General features: G+C 42.4%; 1 protein-coding gene across 2 annotated transcripts in view; it reads left to right on the top strand.

The window, feature by feature from the left end:
* The window catches only part of LOC116862992 (fibronectin type III domain-containing protein 3B-like), a 54026-nt gene that overhangs the window by 22257 nt on the left and 13270 nt on the right, over positions 1 to 18499 (top strand). The window contains exon 3 of one of the 2 annotated variants that reach the window (XM_032850459.1): positions 6297 to 6473. The exons of the other annotated variant lie outside the window; for it this stretch is intronic. Within the exon in view, the coding sequence (XP_032706350.1) occupies positions 6297 to 6376 (80 nt within the window). The 3' untranslated portion in view covers positions 6377 to 6473. Of the gene's footprint in view, positions 1 to 6296; positions 6474 to 18499 lie in introns of those variants that run through there. 2 annotated transcript variants of the gene reach the window in all.

The raw sequence follows: 18499 nt of genomic DNA, 5'->3' as shown, positions 1-18499 counted from the left end.
ATGTTGAGATTTTGAAGGACCTCAAATTGTCAATTGAGAACAATAACTTTTTCAGATTAGTTAAAACTTTCAAATACATAATGTGAGGCCAACGAGATGATGTTTTTTGAGGTAAGATCTGTAGTAAGTATCTGTTACTTGTTTTACTGATTAACAGATTGCTCCAAAATTTAGAGGCTTAAAACAACAACATTATTATCTCAGTTTTTGTGGGTCAGGAATTTAGGTCCAGCTTAGCTCTGTCCCACAGCCCTGGGCCTCTCAAGATACTGAAATCCAGGTGTGGGCTAGAGCGGCCATCCTTGGAAGGTATGTCTAAGAGTCAGTCTGTTTCCAGGCTTGCTTGAGGGGTTGTTGGTAGGGTTTAGGTTTTTGTGGGCTATTGGCAGGTGGCTTCCCTCAGTTCCTTGCTAAGCCTTCTCTGTGAGGCAGCTGGCTTCATCCGAGTAGCAACTAGAGGGCAGGGGGGTGATACCAGGTCCAATCCACTTGAGAAAGGGAATTTGCACAGTGTGGGAACACCAGCAGGCCGAAATCATTGGGGGCCATCTTAAAAAGCTGCCCATCATGGTCCATCCCCTGTCCCTAACAATTCATGGCCCTCCATATATGGAATAGTCCCTCAGAAGTTCTCTAAATGTCTTAACTCCATTACAGCATCAGCTCAGAGTCCAGAATCTTGTCTTCTAAGTAAGTTCCAGCTGTAGGTGACACTTCCTTGGGTGTAATTCTTTAAGCGTAGCTCCTAGGGCATTTCGGTTACTTCCTGTTTGTATAATCCAGTGCCGCCTCATTGTAGTTCACTTTGGAGAGAAATGGCTTAGATACTATGAACCACAGGATGCTCAGTCCAGATACATAGTTAGTCTGAAAACACTGCTGTGTCGGGCGGCGGTGTTTGCAGTAGCTCTTTTTGGCAGTGATTGCGATTATAGGGCAAATAGCAAATTGGCATGTAATGGAATTCAGTACTAGGTTAGTGATTGGCCAAGAATCTGATCAGAGCCCTCATCTTTAATTTCTGAACTTGCTCACCAATGCAGAAATGAATGAAGTGAAATGCCCTTCAGTTTTAGTTTCTGGTAATGAGCTGCATGAAAAAAGGTGATTTTTCTACTGCTTTTTTAATAGCAGACCATGCCACTTTGTAGTTTTGTTACTTAATTTTGTTCCTGTAGGTACAAAAACTAGGAAAAAAACTTCTACTTCTGGAGAAATGAGAGTGTTTTCAAAGATTCAGGCCCAGCCAGTTTTAATTGCAGATAGATAATCCAAAATGACTTAACCATTTTATTAATGTTTTTTACATTTTACTAATGATTTTTGCATTTCTCTGACCATTATGTTCCTGAGATTGATCTTTGGTTTTCTAAGCCATTTAAAAACCGAATCTAGTCTTTGGTGATGAGTCATACAAAGAAACTTAAGGTAAAAGAAAGGAGGAAATAAATATTTTAAGATAGTATGGGATATAAAATCTTTTACCTACTTGTAGTTCTGTAATAAAGAGGTATTATCAACAAATAAAACCTCAAAATCCACTTCGAAAAAGGATCATGCTAGAAAAATTAGATAAAAAGTCATTTCACCTACATAGAATAAACCTGGTATTTTCAATTCAGTAAGAATGAATTTGAGCTTCTGATCATGGGAACATGGGAGCCCCATGAATTAACTGGCCGGTGGACTGTGTTCCTCTACAACTGAGTGTGTGTAATACTTTCTATTGAAACCATAAAAGCAATGGATTGCTGAGTAGATCTACATATATGAAATCCACTCTTCTATGCCACCTGCTTTTGTTACGCGTGCATGGGTGCGTGTGTGCGTGTGCTCACGTGTGTTCATCAGGTTAGTCTCTCCCCCACTTTGTGTGCGTGTGTGTGTTCATGTCAGTAATTGGTGTATTCTCCAGGAAATGTTGGAAATATTTCACTCTATTCACAATGGAAGCTTTGTATTTTTTCATGATGATACTTTGAGATAAGTGACATTAACACCCCATCCAGTGATTTCAGAAATGCCTTTGACTAAAGCACAATTGGGGAGCTGTTTATCTTGGGCTTCCTTAGTCTTCCTATTCTTTGTTCTCTTCTGAACACCCATAGACTATGGTTATCTCCATTTGGGGCGTGGTGGTACCTGGCCCAATTAATTGAAATGACAGGATTGGGTGCAAGGGACCAGGACAGGGAGCTAATTAGTTTGCTAGGGCTTGGGAAGCCTTGGAACAACAGAATGAATTGCGGGAGCTGGAAGCAACCTGGAGTCCAGACCCATTGACTGTCACCATTGCATAATAGGCAGTCACTGAGTGGTGGCTTCCCCCCAGCCCCCAAGCCTTCTTTTGAGTTCCTGTGTAAGTTAGTGAATGCTTCACTCCAGGTGGGTGGAGAATATCATCATAGAATGTGGCAATAGGCAATGTATTTGTAAATTCCAACACAAATTGTAATGTTATTACTCTTTCACTTCATTAACATCCCTGTTGTTGCCCCGATTTAGCTCTTATGTTATATTCTCTGTTAATGAGTATGATAGATAAACATGAGGCTGAGGCCTCTGGAAGTTAATTTATACACCTAAATTCCCATAGTTAGAAGAGGCAGAGTTGAGTTTCTATCCCTGGTACGTCTGACTCGAGAACATGAACTCTTTATTGTCTTGCTCTGTGGCTTTACATCCGGGAACTCCTGTAGTAGGACTCCATTCCCTTTGGGCATGTGACAGGAGCGAGGTGGGTTCCTGTTCCTGGAATAACAGGATTCTGAGCAGGATACCAGGATTAGTACTCAGATAGCCAAGATCAAGTAGAGATGGTTTTCAGAGACTGGGTCTTCGGGATAAGACAGATGTACTATTACCAGAACTAATAGAACACAGTATGACACAGGAGTACTGATTTAGAATTCCTTAAGTTATTTCTGTCCTGAATTAGGAACGGGCCCAGAGTTGGGGTGGGCTGAGCTTCTTGGTGGGGCTTGCGACTCCAGCTGCTTAAGAGGAAGCGTCTAGTGGGAGAGGACTGGTAATGCGAGGGGGGGGGCAGTCTTCTTGCTTACCTTTTAAAAACCTATCAGGAAACCATCTGAAATTGGATCATATTGTAATGGGAACTTGGGAAAGAAGCATTTGCGTTCTAGTGGAGATTAAAGTGAGGAGAATGAAGCTCTAGTTGTGCTCTTTCAACCCCAGCCAGCAGGCGGGGAGGTGGTGGTTTTGTGTGTGTGTGTGTGTGTGTGTGTGTGTGTGTGTGTGTGTGTGTAGGAGTGGTGGTTGGAAGTGGCCTTTCTGGAAATTTTGAAGTCATAACCATCACTTATAGCACTATTTGAAACTGGAGGTTTAATAACTTGGCTATTTCAGCACTGATATTTCAGCAGGTTAGGGATTGCTGCTGCGGTGGAGGGCGGGGATTGGGGTAGGGAACCAAGTTGATTGCCAGGCCTTCCTGGAAACTTTGAAATTATACTACTTGAAGTCAACCCTCTTTACTCGTAGTCGAATTTGTCTATAGGACATTCATGATGTCACTGAAAAGACAGCAGAAGCTCACTGTGATGCCATGAAAAGGCAGTTTGGAAATTCGGAGCAAATCAATATAAAGAATATGGTTACTCTGGGGGGAAAAACAAGATTTTGTTTTCATGAGAATGTCTTTGGTGATAATGAAGGAAGAAAAACACAGGAAACCTACAGTATGCTGTGAAAGCAGATTCATTTCTAATGGAACATTTCTCAATATTTTCCATGAAACATGAATCATAGGTCTTGAAAGGGCCCCAAGAGGTCATCGTTTATTCTCACTTGGAGGCAGCACTGTACCTATGGCACCCTAGACAAAAGATTTTTCTTTCCTGGGCCAGATGAAAGTATAAAGAGCCAATTGTTAGGGGGGGAAAAAAGAGATCTTAGCAATCAATATGAATTCTTGACTTTGCTTAAATTCAGGAATTAATAGAGGGCAGCTGCAGGTCTGTCCCATTATTTTCATATCCTTGTTTGGGCCGAGGGGCTGGCAACGCAGTCTTCCTTCCTGTCCACACATGCCATCTTTTTATCTGGGCCATTTCTCTGTTCCCTATAAAATCCTTCAGCCAAAACAAATAGTACACTTCCTTTAGGGCTCCGGATCTGTCTCTCCAGGAGCCCTCCTAGACCAGTCCATTCCATCCCGACCTCCGCGTTCCTGGAGGAGCAGGTGGAGGTGGCATTGTCCGCAACAGTCTGGTTATCTGTGCGCACTAGTCTGGGGCTCTTGAATTAGACTGGGAACCTAGTTGCGACACAGTATCCTCAACCTGCTCACCAGCCCCACAGCCTCTTAATGATTGCTGACTAGATCCCTGAACGGACCCTGGCATCCCATCAGGTGTGACGATTTTGCTTTTAAATTCTACCATTGTGCTGGGAGCTTTAAGATGTGTAGTTCAGCACTTTTCTCATGGTCTCTCAAGTCTCCTTAGAAGGACTTTCATTTCCCACAATGTTGGATAATTGAAGCTCGTCAGTTTCCTTGAGAGAAACATGTTGAGAATCTAAGGTACTTTCATATTACTTCATATTCCAATATTAAAACTTGCAATTTTTTAAAAAAGATTTTATTTTATTAGCGAGAAATGGAGGGGGAGTGGGAGAGGAAGAAGCGGACGACCCCCCATTTCAGCCTGCCCCGCTGAGCATGGGGCCCAACATGGGACTCAATCCTAGGACTCCAGGATCATGACCTGAGCCAAAGGCAGACCCTTAACCAATTGAGCAACCCAGGCACCCCTAAAACTGCAATTTTCATTTGTGTGTGTGTGTGTGTGTAAATTTGTGTTTTAAGACTTATATACAGACTGTGAGCCTGAAGAAAATAGGTGGATGTCATGGTGACAGAAGAAAAAGATTAAAGTAAAATGCTTGGGAAGCACCATTATTTTAATAAAGAATACTATTTAAAGAAATGTAATGCTGATGCGTTTTGCCCACAAGAAATGGACGTCTTTTGCAGATGTGGTTTACTCTGCTCACTTGCAGTGAGTGGGTTGAGACCTAGAAATGACAGTAGAGCGTGTGGTAGGAGGGGAGCTCGAGGAGACCCCTGCTCCGACCGGGCTGTGGCTTGGCTGCCATGACAGTGGGGCACTTTCCCCTCCCCTCCTTATTCTCTGCAAGCCGCCTTCAGCTCTGTGTTGGATTTTCCTCCTGCCCCATTGAGCGTGGAGACTGTATCGTTGAACACCACGCTCTGCTCAGGGACTCTGTGAATGACGCCATGGAGAGTGGTTCCATGTTGCTGAATCTCCTCGTCTGTCCCCCACCCCTGCCCCTCTTTGTGTGATTCAGCACCCAGACTGCCACAGGGACTTAAACGTTACTTTTTTTTTTTTTTTTTAAATTCCCTCATTTGGTACTTCTCTCATTTGGACTTGTTTGGCACATTAAAACACTGCCCTGTCATTCTTGCTTAGAATTTTATGACAGGTCCTGAGGAACGCATGTCTCTGGCTTTGTGGAGAAATGACAGGAATGGTGTTAGAGCGAGGATTTACAACCTGAGGTAGACTATAGTTTCACAAGCGAAGCTTCTATATGGTCTACTCCTTTAAGGCAGACTCTGCATATAAATAAGAAATGCTTGTTTTACTGGCTTAAAACCAAGGAAGGAGACCTGTGGGGAATGAGGCTTGTCTGCTAAGGCTGATTGAACTCTTACCTTGGCTGACATCTGCAAACAAGTGTTCCATCAGAAATATTTGGGTGGTTTATATGTGAGTGACTTCCCTTCCTCTGCATCTTCGCAAGCATTCGTTACATTGTTGAGTATATTTGTAGAATGTGTTTTAAGTTGAAATATTTTTTTCTTTTTACAAGACTAGAATTTTGAGAAACTGCCTTGAAAATTCACTTCTTTTGCAGTGGAGGAGGAGGGCAGTTTGTCACTGATTGCTAATCTGAGATGTTATCCTGAAGAGTTGGGGCTCCCTTGAAAATCCTTTAGAATTGCCCAGGCTAGCTCCAGTATCCTATCTTTCTGATTGCTCCAGAACTGTATTTGGGGAGAGTTCCTCCACAGTCCTCCAGTGAGGACTAAGCAGGGAGGGTCTGAGTTTCTAGGAAAACTTTGAAAGTACTCCATTAATTTGCCGGTTCATCTTATGGCTCTTAAATGGTAGCTTCAGGACAAAGCAGTCTTTTGCCTGGTGTATGTGTGTAATATTGGGTCTCAGTGTTTTGGAGTATACCTGATCGCTGAAATGTTTGAGAGGTTTATTTTGAACGTGACGATTTGGCTTTTCTGTCACACATAGACATGTGCAGCTGTTACTTGCAAGCAGGCATTCTCAGGGTGGACCTAAGAGGCCTCTTTCAGACCCAAGCTTGTTGCTGAGCAACTAGAAGTTGACCAGTAGCGTGGTCCCCACAAGGGCTGGTAAGTACTAGTGGGCCTGGAGCAAAGTCCAGTTTCTGGAAGGGATGGGAGGAAGGTCTGTGGTGGTACTTGCAGCTGTCATCACGCTGGGACTGAGTCATGTCATGAGACTGGGTTACATCAGTGTCAAATTATGTTGCTTCCCGGGAGGTGTAAAGTCCCTGTCAAGGGAGGTACCCAGTGTGTCTGCTGCTTTCTGTCCTTCTCCTTCTGCCCTTGCCAGTTATCTTGATGGTTTATTGCTGTTCTTGCATTTGCATAATTAAGACAGATAAAACCTCACTCAATATTACGTTGTCAGACGTTGGCCTTTTTCTCCGTGTAAAGTTCTAGTGATTTGATCTGTTAGAAGTTGTAAAGATGATGTTTTCAAAGTCAGTGCTATATAGTATGATCCCTGGCTGTCCGCTAGCTAATGCTTAACCTCTCAGCCTCCCTCTTCTTTCCTGAGGTGGGGATAACGCTAATACGTATCCATTGGAAGAGCCTTTGTCATCACCATTATCTAGTAATGGATGCAGCTTTGCTGATTATTTTTGTTCTAAGGAGATGTCACAATAAATCGTGGGCTATGATGTGATTATCCTGCTCATGGAAATCTGTAGAAGAAGGTCTGGCCTCCATTTTACTGCCTGCGTATACTAGGCTTGCTTTCATGGGGTCTGATGAATGTTAATGGGAATGTATATATTGTTCAGATGCAAGTTGTGGATAAAACCAGCCCATTGTTCCATGCATTTAAAGTAAGCTCTGTGGTAGCTCAAGCTTTAGTTATTGCTTTCCTTTGGGGTGATAGGTAGTTAACTCTCACAGCAGGCCCGAGGGGCCATATTGAGACAGGCCTACAGAGCAGTTCCTCTGGGTATGCCTTGCCTTTTACATTTCGATTAAATTCCATACTACTTTTTTTTTTTTTTTTAATTTTTTAAGTAGGCTCCACACCCAGTGTGGGGCTTGAACTCAGGACCTTGAGATCAAGAGTCACATGCTCTATCACTGAGCCAGCCAGGGGATCCAAGTTTCATACGGATTTTAATCTGCATTTAGTGCGTCCTGCTCTTTGGCATGACTGAAGGGCTGTAAGGCATATGGGTAAGATCTTGGGGGTTTTGGAGCGAGATTACCTAGTTTAGGACTTCCTTGCATCTTACTTGTATATCATAGAATTAGTTACTTCTCCATACCTCTGTTTCCTTATCTGTAGAGTTGGGAATGACGATATTGGTCTTGAAGTGTCACCCCGAGGATTAAATGACATACTGTGTAGAAAGTTTCAGAGTCCTTGTAAACTCCAGTAAATAGGAGCCATTGTAAGGGTAGACATTGAATGACTCTTCATTTTCGTTACCTGTCATTTTTAAAATATCCCAGGAGAGCCTACGTGAACTTGTGGGATTGGTTAGAATTTTCTCTTAGATGTCTTGGGGCACCCGGGTAGCTCAGTCGTTAAGATGTCTTCACATTCTTGTTGTAATGCTTCAAAAGAACACATTTCAAAAATTAGGTGATGGGAATTTAGCTTGTGTGCCCTTTTGCCTTTCAGACTTGAACAAATGTTAAAATGTTACTTCTGAAGGTACCACTGCTTGGAGTTCCTTAAATGTCTCAGATCTTTGCATGCCTGCCTGCTAATTCAGAAGAGTGAACAGTGTCCCATTACCTCACTTGTCTGCCACATTTCATAGCTTGTAGTCTGTGGGGTCTTGCTTTCTTCTTTCTGTGTTTTTTACTCTTAGAACTTGAAATGGAAAACAGCATGTTGGAAGTGTCTTTAAGGAAGACTGTAAAGGGTTCTTTGGAGGGTAGGTTTCTTCAAGGGTGGGGGTCATATCTACTGATCTTTGTATCCCAGAACCTATCCAGCACCTACTGGGCATCCAGTATAAAGGAAAGTCACTAATAAACTGCTAAAAATTCATGTTAAAGTGATGAAAAAATTCTGAGTTACTTCACAGAGAGGTTCTTTTCCCTTTTTGTTTGTTATTATACTTAACTATGTTTACTCCCAGTTTTTCAAATTAGGATAATGAATGCAGGTAAGAGGGGTTTTTAAAAACATAGCTATTCTGAAGAAGCCGATTATATGGGTTAGGTCCGCTTACCAATAAAAAGCACGAGGGAATGATTATTCTATTCATTCTTCTGATAACTTTTTTCCTTTTATGAGAAGTAGGCTGGGAACATCTTGGAAAATATTTTTTAAGGCTATCTAATAGTAAAAGATAGACCAACTTTATCTTTTATGTTACTGGCAAATATTTTTGTGTAGATTACTTATTTATGTTTTATAAATGTTTTTGTGCAGTTAGAAATTATCGCATTTATCTGTAGTAATGAACTCTCAAACTCTGTCAGACCCAGGGATGGATAGAGTACACTCTATGAGACTGAGGGGCACGAGGATAGAGTACACTTTACATTGTAAAATTAAATGGAGTAGTTTTTCTGTACCACCAGTGTGATCAAAGTGGCAGGGAGGGAGGTGGTGAGATGGGTGATTGGGAGGGACAGGCAGGAGGCCAGGAGAGTCCGGGTGAGGGCAGTGGAGAGGGCAACGTGTAGAAGTGGAAGCAGAAATCATAGGTGTGTAGAAGGTGGTCATGACTTGCTGGCCAAAGGCACATACGCAGAAGAAATGGGGTGAGTGATGGGCTCTAACCGAATTGTACGTTTCTCGAAGATAGGCAGAATCTAGTCTTCGGAAAAGTTTTTGTCCTTTAATAGTGAACATTTTGTACTTTCTCCTAATTGGACAAGCCATGGGATGAACAAAAAAGGATTAAAAAGAAGGGCAAACTTGGGGTGCCTGGGTGGCTCAGTGGGTTAAGCCTCTGCCTTCAGCTCAGGTCATGATTCCAGAGTCCTGGGATCGAGCCCTGCATCCGGCTCTCTGCTCGGTGGGGAGCCTGCCTCTCTCTCTCTGCCTGCCTATCTGCCTACTTGTGATCTCTGTCAAATAAATAAATAAATAAAATCTTTAAGGAAAAACGGAGGCAAACTTAAAAAAAGGTAAATACTTTTTTCTGCTTATCAACTTGGGCATTGCTTCTCTGAGGCAGTTTTCAATGACTTGGAAGGTGTTTTGCTCACTATTTTTGAGGATGTAAAGGCAGCTGGGTAAAAGACTTTTCAAGTCTTCAAGTCTTTCTTTGTCTTGGGTTAAAATGGAAGCATTGCAGACTTTAAATGTGACACTTTATGGACACTTTATATGTTGCATTATAGAACCAGAATTAACCCCAGTTTTGTGGTAATTTTCTGGCTGTAGAAGTTTCCACATTTTTACTTAATTTAAAAAGCTTCCAATTATTAACAAATTATAAGTTATTTTAAAAAAAAATATTTATGAGAGAGAAAGAGCCTGAGCAGGAGAGGGAGAGAGAGAATCTGCAGCATGCTTCACGCCCAGGTTGGGGCCTGGTGCTGGACTCCACCTCCTGTTGAGGTCATGACCTGAGCTGAAACTAAGAGTAAGAGGCTTAACCAACTGAGCCACTCAGGCACCCCTGTACTTAAATTGTCTTTGAGTATAAGCCTGAAATAATCACAAAATGTTAATAAAATATAGCCCAAGCATGGCATGTTATCCCATAAATTAGAAATCAAGATCTGAGTTAATTCAGTTAATTTAGTCTTTATTTATTTACTTATCTATTTATTTATTTGGGAGAGGGAGAAGTAGACTCCCCGCTGAGCAGTGTGCCCAGTGCCAGCTCCATTCCAGGACCCCGGGAAATGACCTGATCTGAATGCAGAAGCTTAACTAATTGAGCCATCCAGATGGCCCTGGTTAATTTATTCTTCATGATCAAGACAAGGTTTTATTCTGTGGGTTGAGCATTCACATTTTCAATGACCTCGTTCCTGCATTATATACTTAAGATAACCTCTCTGACATCTCAGAATTTTATTAATATTATTTATTTATTTCAGGATTTTAAAGCTGGTTATATTAACATCGTGGTTTGTAAATTTTGTATCACATTACTTGGGGCACTTGTAAAAAAAAATACACAGTTGATCCCTTGGCTAGTTTTGGGAAATTGTCAGATTGTAGGAGAGTAAAGGCCGGGGGCGTTGGTAGTTTGGGAATGTTTCACAGTTGAGTTGAATACGAAGTGGAGAATGAAAATCTCTGGTTCGCTTAATTCTCAGGCCAGGCTTTCCCAGGATGTCATGCCACACCTGCTGCGGACCTGTGTCTGTTCATCAGGCTGGTGTTCTTCAAGAGGTGTTGCAGCTTTTTCAAGCGTTTCAGGATCTTTTATCTTGCATTCATATACTTATTAAGGAACCTCTACATGGTTGTTGTTTTTATTGAACTTACTAATTAAAATTGCTGTTTAGTTTCTGTTAATAAACTTCTGTTAAGTCATTAACAAGGGTCATCAAAGAGAAATTGGAGTTTGCTCCTCTCCCCGCAGTACACATTTGTTTTACCTTTATTTTGATGTAAACTCAGTATTTGTTTCCTTATTCTGTTGTAAACTTGCACATTTCAGAGTTGATTATAGCAGGTAAGATTGTGCAGGGTGGATGGAATTGAAAAAATGAGATGAAAGATAACCATGTTACAACTTGGCATTCACAGAAGCTTCGTTTAACCTCTTTCTACTTGACTTCAGGAAAGAAATTGGGCTGGCACTGTTGCTTCCCTCTTTGTTTCCTTCATTCTAGATTTTGCCTGGTACCTTGAAAAGGGGTAAGTACCCAGGAAATGTCTTGGCATTGGACTCAGGTGGTCTCCACAGCATACCTGAATCTGGGGTATTTTATCTGGTGTCAGAGGCTGATGATTATCGATAACTTCAGCATGGAAGTGTTGTTAAAACACAGACTGGTGGTGTGTCTGTGTCCTATGTGTGTCGTTGCCCACCCCCCCCAACCTCCCCCTTTCTAATTCAGGTTTGGGCTGCAGGTGTGCTGATAATTCACATTGCTAAGAAGTTCCCCAGGCAATACTGATGTTCTTGGTTCTGGGACCAGGCTTTGAGGAAGACTGAAGGGAAGTAGGAGATTGTTGGGGTAAGGAGCCCTTGTAAGGAAATGGGATTTACAGAAGTAGTGCCCTTAAACAAAAGAGAGAACTCTTGGGATTCAGTCTGGTCACGAATTGGACAAAAGGGGGAAAAAAAGTCCTGTGAATGCCAAAAAAATAAGAAAGAATTGGCTCAAATTCTTCAGTCATTAACTCAAAGATAGAATTATTTCTTGGTCTGAAATTTTTTCCCCCTTCCTCTTCTAGAATTTTAACAAACTGACGTTTGAATCGGGGACTCTATTTTTAAAGCATTTGTTTGTAAACAGTCTTTCAAGTTTATATCTCTTGAGTCAATAGCCATTTTATCAGGAATTCCTCTTTCTTTGTGCTTCCATTCCCACATGAGAGTAAATAGGATTGGCAAAGATATCCTAGGAGTATTTTAAAATTGAATGAGTAACATTGTGTGTATTGGGGGGGACGGTCACAGAGTTAGGAAACTTCTGCAGATAAACATACCACACTGTGTGCAGGTAATCAGCACACACGTTCTTTTCCCAGTTAGCTGTGTCGTCAAAAAGCCAAAGGCGGGGGTAAAAACTTGGTAGACTTATAGGGAAATTGGCTTCAGCGTGTATATTCTAAAGAAACAGGAAGGTTTTAGGGCATAAAACTAGGAGGAAAGGAAGTGACTCAGAATTCAAAAGAGATAGGACTCCACACCAGTAAGGATCTGGAATGGAGGCATGGCGCCTACAGCAGAGAGGAGAAGCGAGCCACAGGAGGCCATTGGGGTTGGTGAATGACTCCATAGTAACGTGGAAAACAGGATTATACATGTTGTTTCTTTTTTTTTCCCCCTCCTGTGGACAGGGCACCATTGTAGAAATTCAGAACTTTGTGCCCTGTTGAAAAACTCTGTTTCAAGGGTCAAATTGAATTCCAGACCGATTATTGGTAATGAAAGTTACAGCTCTTGGGGAGCTTTCTCATGGTCTCTAGTTCTGCTGCTGTTCTGTGACTTGAATTCATTGATCATTTTTCTACTCCTCACTGCACCTGTCATGCTGGTATCAGCAATTAACATTCCTCAGAGGTGAATAGAATGCCAGCCTCCATCTCAGATGGAACTCAAGAACAACAGGTGCATTCTACCTGTTTCTTGGCTTTCCCCAGGGTAGTCAGAAGGCAAGTAATTAACCACAGAGCAGACTTTGGAGAAAATGAGAGTCTTTCGAATTTGAGCCAGAGTGCTGAAAAATGGCACTGGGTAATATATTTAGGAGACCTAGGGAATGGCTCAACAGGAAGAGTGAAATAGCCTTGCTAACCTGGCCTCTTTAAATTTATGTCAAGCCTGTTTCCCTTTGTCCATACTCTGCACCTTCTGCACACTCTCTGTTTTGTGTAGCTTTTTGTTGTTGTTGACTTAGGTTCACATCTGAGGTCACTGGACTTGAACTCATAGAGTAAAAGTCAGCTGATGATATTGTTAATTTTTGAAACTCTTCCTTTTAAATGAAGAAATCTTGTGGCAAGAGCGCCCTGATACAAGTTTAACTCTGTTTTCATTCAGTCTAGTTCCATTGATCAGAGCCTCTCTTTCCTCACCTGAGAATAAGAGGATTGGATCAGATCCTGTTCTAAAGTTTCTCCTAGCTTTCAATTTCTCGTTACTCTCTCACTTTAATTCCTTTAGAGTTCTCTGCCATTTATACGTGCCTAATTTTCATGAACAGTCTAAGCTCTTAAAGAGGTTCAAGTGTAGGCAGAGTTCAAGAGCTTAATTATCTAGGATTTTCTGTTTGCAAGTGAGATGGTAAGTTATCATTTGAGGCGCTTTAGGTACTATATGAATTTCTCTAAAATTTATTAGCAGTAAGTTAATCTTGACTAGGAACAAAAAAGGGAAAGAAAATTACCCAGGATAAATTTTTTTAATTTTAATAATGGCCACTTTTTTTTTTTAATTTAGAGAGTACTTTATTACTTTCTGTAATCAAACCTATGTAGGTAAGACCTTACATATCTAATACAGTGCATTACCCCTGTACAAATGGAAAAAATTATGTGTAAGATTTCTAGACCAATATGGCTATTAATTTCTGTACAATGCCAGTCCAACAGAGTATAACTGGGATACTTTTCCTAAAGTTGACAGCACAGCTAAAGTTTCAAAAAACTAAAAAAAAAAATATATGATACAATATGTGTATGTATATATGTGATGTATGTATGTATTAATTTATATCAAAAGACCAGTAGCAGTATGTTGTGTATCAATAGCAGCAAAAGCTTTCAGGTTCTGCAGTCACCTGAACACAATTATAGAGATATCCAGCATACTCCATTAATAAAAAAGAAAAAAGTAAAAAAAAAAAAAACAAAACAACAACAAAAAACAAACCCAAACCCCAGAAAGCAGCAAAACTCTGTTACTGCAGTGGTACCTGGCACCATTTTTAAATTGGCTTCTCACTCAGTAATTGCCACATTTTAAAATATATTTGTGGGGATGCCTGGGTGGCTCAGTCAGTTAAGCCTCTGCCTTCAGCTCAGGTCATGATCCCAGGGTCCTGGGATTGAGCCCCTCATCAGTCTCCCCGCTTAGCGGGGAGCCTACTTCTCCCTCTCCCTCTGCCTTCTGCTCCTGCTGCTTGTGCGCGCATGAGTGCTCGCTCAGCTCTCTCTCTCTCTCTCTCTTTATCAAATAAATAAAATCTTAAAAAATGTGTTGTGCACCTGCTGTATGCTGGACGCTTTACACCACTGGTGGTCATCCCTCACTGTCCCGCTGAATCACTTGGGATTTAAAACAAGTGATAATTGGGTCCCTACCTCCGGAGATTTAGGTATGATTGGTTATGATTGGTACCCAGTATATTTTTGAAGATTGAATTGTCCTGAGTGTCATTAATTTACATTGCATTTGGTAAAACATTTGGATTTTATTTCTGTCATCTAGTATTTAAGGTATTAAGTTATTTGTGAATGGGAAAACTCCTAAAAGCACAAAAAGAGATGCTTTCTCATCCTAGGCATACTGCCTCAGCAAAAGGGTCCATATATATGTGTCTTGACTCCATATATATGTGTCTTGTTGTGCCTACCTTTTTTCCATGAACTGGGTCGCATTGCCTTGCTGCTTGTCTCTCATCTACAGAATAGCACGCATGCTTATTCTTTTTGCGCTGGTTTCACAGGATCATTTGCTATCATCTTTTTGGATCTAGAATGCCATCGATGTTAAGATATGCCATTATGTCACATACCTTTACGAAAGAGAAGTCACTATCATCAAATGACTTGCCTTCAATGTAAAATGCTTTCCTATTTCACGAGATGTTAAAATGAGGGAAAAAGGTACTCAGAATCAATGAAATACACTGATTTAGTTTTTCATTTCTCTCTCAGATTTAATTAGGTCTTTAAAAATCACAGATTGATATGGGTTTTTCCTAGTTCTGTGTTTGCATCATCAGTTCGTGTTTCCTTGTGTGTATAAAAATTGGAATAGCTTACTCTTCTGTCTGTTTTTCAGTTGTAGAAATGTGATTCATTTGTTAAACATTATCCCTTCTAAATATGTCCTGGAGAATTTAATACACAAATCACAATCTTGTGATGCTCATTGTTCGTTTTAGCTTCTCACCAAATGTAGCTCCCATTATGCCAAAAGGCCTTTTTACTTACTTAGTTATTTATTTATTTTTTATTTTTAAAATGATTTTTTTTAAGATTTTATTTATTTATTTGACAAAGAGAGAGATATCGTAAGTAGGCAGAGAGGCAGGCAGAGTAAAGAGGGGGAAGCAGGCTCCCCGCTGAGCAGAGAGCCCAGTTTGGGGCTCGATTCCAGGACCCTGGGATCATGACCTGAGCCGAAGGCAGAGGCTTAACCCACTGAGCCACCCAGGAGCCCCAAAGGCCCCCCCCTTTTAAGTGCATATATATGTATGAATACATATGAATACGTGTGTGTGTGTGCGCGCGTGCGCAATTTCCAGTGTTACCACTTGGTGTGCGTTCTGTCTAAAACTTTTGGTAAGATTTTCACTTTGGGTTTCTTTTTACAATTTTCAGGGCTTCTCTGTGGTTCATCCTGTAAAAAACAATGTAACCCAGTTAAGCAACCTTATCATGTGCTTCTAACGTTTATATGGGAAACATTTAGTTCTTGTGACTTATTCCTGCCCCCCACCTTTTTTTTTGGCCTACAGTGTTAACCAAGAAATATATTACCCTTGGATCTAGACCATCTACCTCTAAATACCTTCCTTGCATAAGAGCTAATTTAAACTTATTCCAGGTGTATAAGCAGTGTACGAGGTTTAGTAGTTTTTTATTTTTGAGACGCTTTTAAAGCTTCATTGTAGTTTATCAAGGCATCGAGTATTTTTCTTTGGTGAAAATGCTAGATTTCTGTAATGCCTGGAGTAGCCAGTGAAACTCAGAATACTTGTCCGGTTTCCAGTCAATTAATTAGGTAGCTGAATCTGATATTTTGTTTCTCATCTGTAAGGAGGTGCTGGTGAGATGCACTTAAGATGCCCAGTTCCTGCCTGAGGACCAGGATTGAGAGGCCACTCAGATTAGATGTGCTGTGGGTGTTCATTTTCTGAATGGCTGAAGATGAAAAGAGAACCTTCTGTATCACTAAATCCTAAGTACCTTTAATTTTTGGTTTTTGTTTTAGTCTCTGGTTCCTCATGGAAAGTGAGTGCTACAGCCACATGGATTCTCCTGGCGCTGTGTGGTTTTCTCTTTTTCTGGATTGTTCCTAGTGCACCTATTCTGACTCCCCTTGGCAGCTACATCGTCACTTTTGCATTTGGGTTTGGGTGTGCCCACGTGTGCTTGGGGTGGGGTGGGGGGATTAACAGCTGCTCTCTGCAGCATAGCTCCATGCCTTCCAGCACTGATGGGATCAGACCGTCTTCGCTGTGTCTCTGCAGTGTTGATGTGTGTCGCTCTGTCCTCCATTCTGTGCCTTTTCTCTCATGAGCACACCCTCCTTCTTGTCCCAGACTTCTCTGCCTTCACTTCCTTTCTCTATTTTCTTCAGCACACATGCTGTTTCTGAGGAAAAAGATTGACTTTGGGCTCTCCACTTAAGAACACCTTCCAAGAGTGGAAGGGAAAGCCCTCAAGGAAGAAAACCACGTTTTCTTCTTTTTACGGAATCCCTGTTCTCATTTCCACACATCAAGAAACTTAAGTCTCTTAGGTGCATAGGAACCCTGCTATTTCAGCATGGTAACCTCAATCCTGTTGGTCTACGTGAGCAGGATCAATTTTGGAACTTACTGGACTGGCTACATAAAATATGGCATAGTAGTCCCCCCCCCACCCCTGTATCTAATGGGTTGTGTTCCAAGATCCCCAGGTGGATACCTGAAACTGCAGGTAGTACCAGACCTTGCACAGACCATGTGTTTCCCTGTACATATATACCTATGACGAAACTGAGTTTATACATTGGGCACAGTAAGAGATTCACAAGGACTGATAATAAAAGAGAACAGTTACTCCAGTATCCTGTACAAAAGTGATGTGCATGTGGTCCCCTTAGAATGTCTTGTCCTGGACTCATCCTTTCATGATGATGTGAGATGATAAAATGCCTCCAGGATGAGATGAAGCGAATGACGCAGGCTCTGTGATGTAGCGTGAGGCCAGTGGGGACCTTCTGATGACAGGGCAGGAGGCTCATCTGCTTTGTGGATAATGAAGCTGGCAGAGCAAAGCCTCGGAGAAGGGGAACTCTGTTGTGTCAGCAGTTCATTGTGTCTCTCTGTCCGGGTGCTTCCCGCGCTAGTTGTCATAAGTCTCTCCTGGGAGTTATCACGATGACATCTGGCACATCTTACTTGTTTACTGTTTTTACTGTGTGTGTGTGTGTGTGTGTGTGTGTGTGGAAGGAAAAAGACCCACAGTGACCCTTTTGTGTGTCAGCCCCTCAGCTCAGGTTTTCTTCCCTGATCCAGCGCAGGTCAGGGCTGCTGAGATCGGTTGGGTATGCAGAATTTCTCCGCCCGCCTCAGGAGCCAGAAAGCCACGACGAAGTTTGATTTGGCTCGTGGCAGCCTTTTCCAAATATGAATTTGGAGGCAGTGCAGTAAGTCCTCTAAGAAAAGAGGGAGAAGGGAAACCAGTAACTATAATTGGAAATATTTGGGGAACATTTAGAAATGGGGCAAGCCACCCGTAGTGTTCGGAGTCTCCCCTAAGCTTAGCTTGTGTGGCTGTGGCCCGCAGAGGCCAGCCTTTTTTTTCCAGGCTCCGCGCTCCCTTCGCTTGGGGGAGAGCATAGAGCCGCCTGTGTCCTGCGGGTGCTGCACGCTGACTTGCTCCAGACGGTCTCGAATGTGACCTGGCAGCCAGCGCTGTTTCCTGCTGACGTGGCCTCCCACAACTGAGCCGAACAGAGCCGCCTCAGTGTGCTGAGGAAGGAGCGGCCGCGGGCATGAATCACCAGCGGGATAAGGAACAAATTAAGAGGGGAAAGCGCCTGGCTGTTCAGGTTTCCTTCAAGATACGCTTAAAAGACACCTCTTTTATAGGGAGGAAGAAGGAGGAAGAGAAACAGGAGTGGTGATTTGTTTGGCGGTAGGAAGGGTTTCTTATCAGCAGGAGTTCGCTTCTGGGGTGAGACCCAGCCTGCCAGAGACTCGTGAGGGGACGCCTCAGAAGGCCAGGCTGGGCTGCATCCTTCGGCCTGCGTGGGCCGCGCTCGCGCTTGGGCTGGGGGAGTGTGGCCTCCCGGTGACATCCTGCAGACAGACTTGCAGAAAAATGGGAAAAGTGGGGTTTGTGTTTTGGTGGAAACCGCACTTTTCAGCTCGGCAGGCCCAGGAGGAAGGTATGTGAGAGACCAGAGAGGAGTGAATCCCGCCTCGCCTTGCTCCCCTCTGAGGTGCCCGCAATCCCATGTGATGCTCAGTATCCACCTACTTCATCCTCCTCCTGGTGCTTGTTTGCTTCTCCGAGGTGGTCCAAGGACAACGCCTTGTTGCCTTCTGAAGGGCTGAAAAAGTCAAGTTAGTGTGGAATTTCGGATTGGGATGGGACTTCTGCTTTGATCTAGACATTTAGTGGCA

This window comes from Lontra canadensis, unplaced genomic scaffold (genome assembly GCF_010015895.1).
Source record: "Lontra canadensis isolate GAN:19392208 unplaced genomic scaffold, GSC_riverotter_1.0 scaffold425, whole genome shotgun sequence".
Classification (NCBI taxonomy): Eukaryota; Metazoa; Chordata; class Mammalia; order Carnivora; family Mustelidae; genus Lontra; species Lontra canadensis.
Note: the sequence above shows the minus strand (reverse complement) of the source record. Positions and strands in the feature narration are given on the sequence as shown.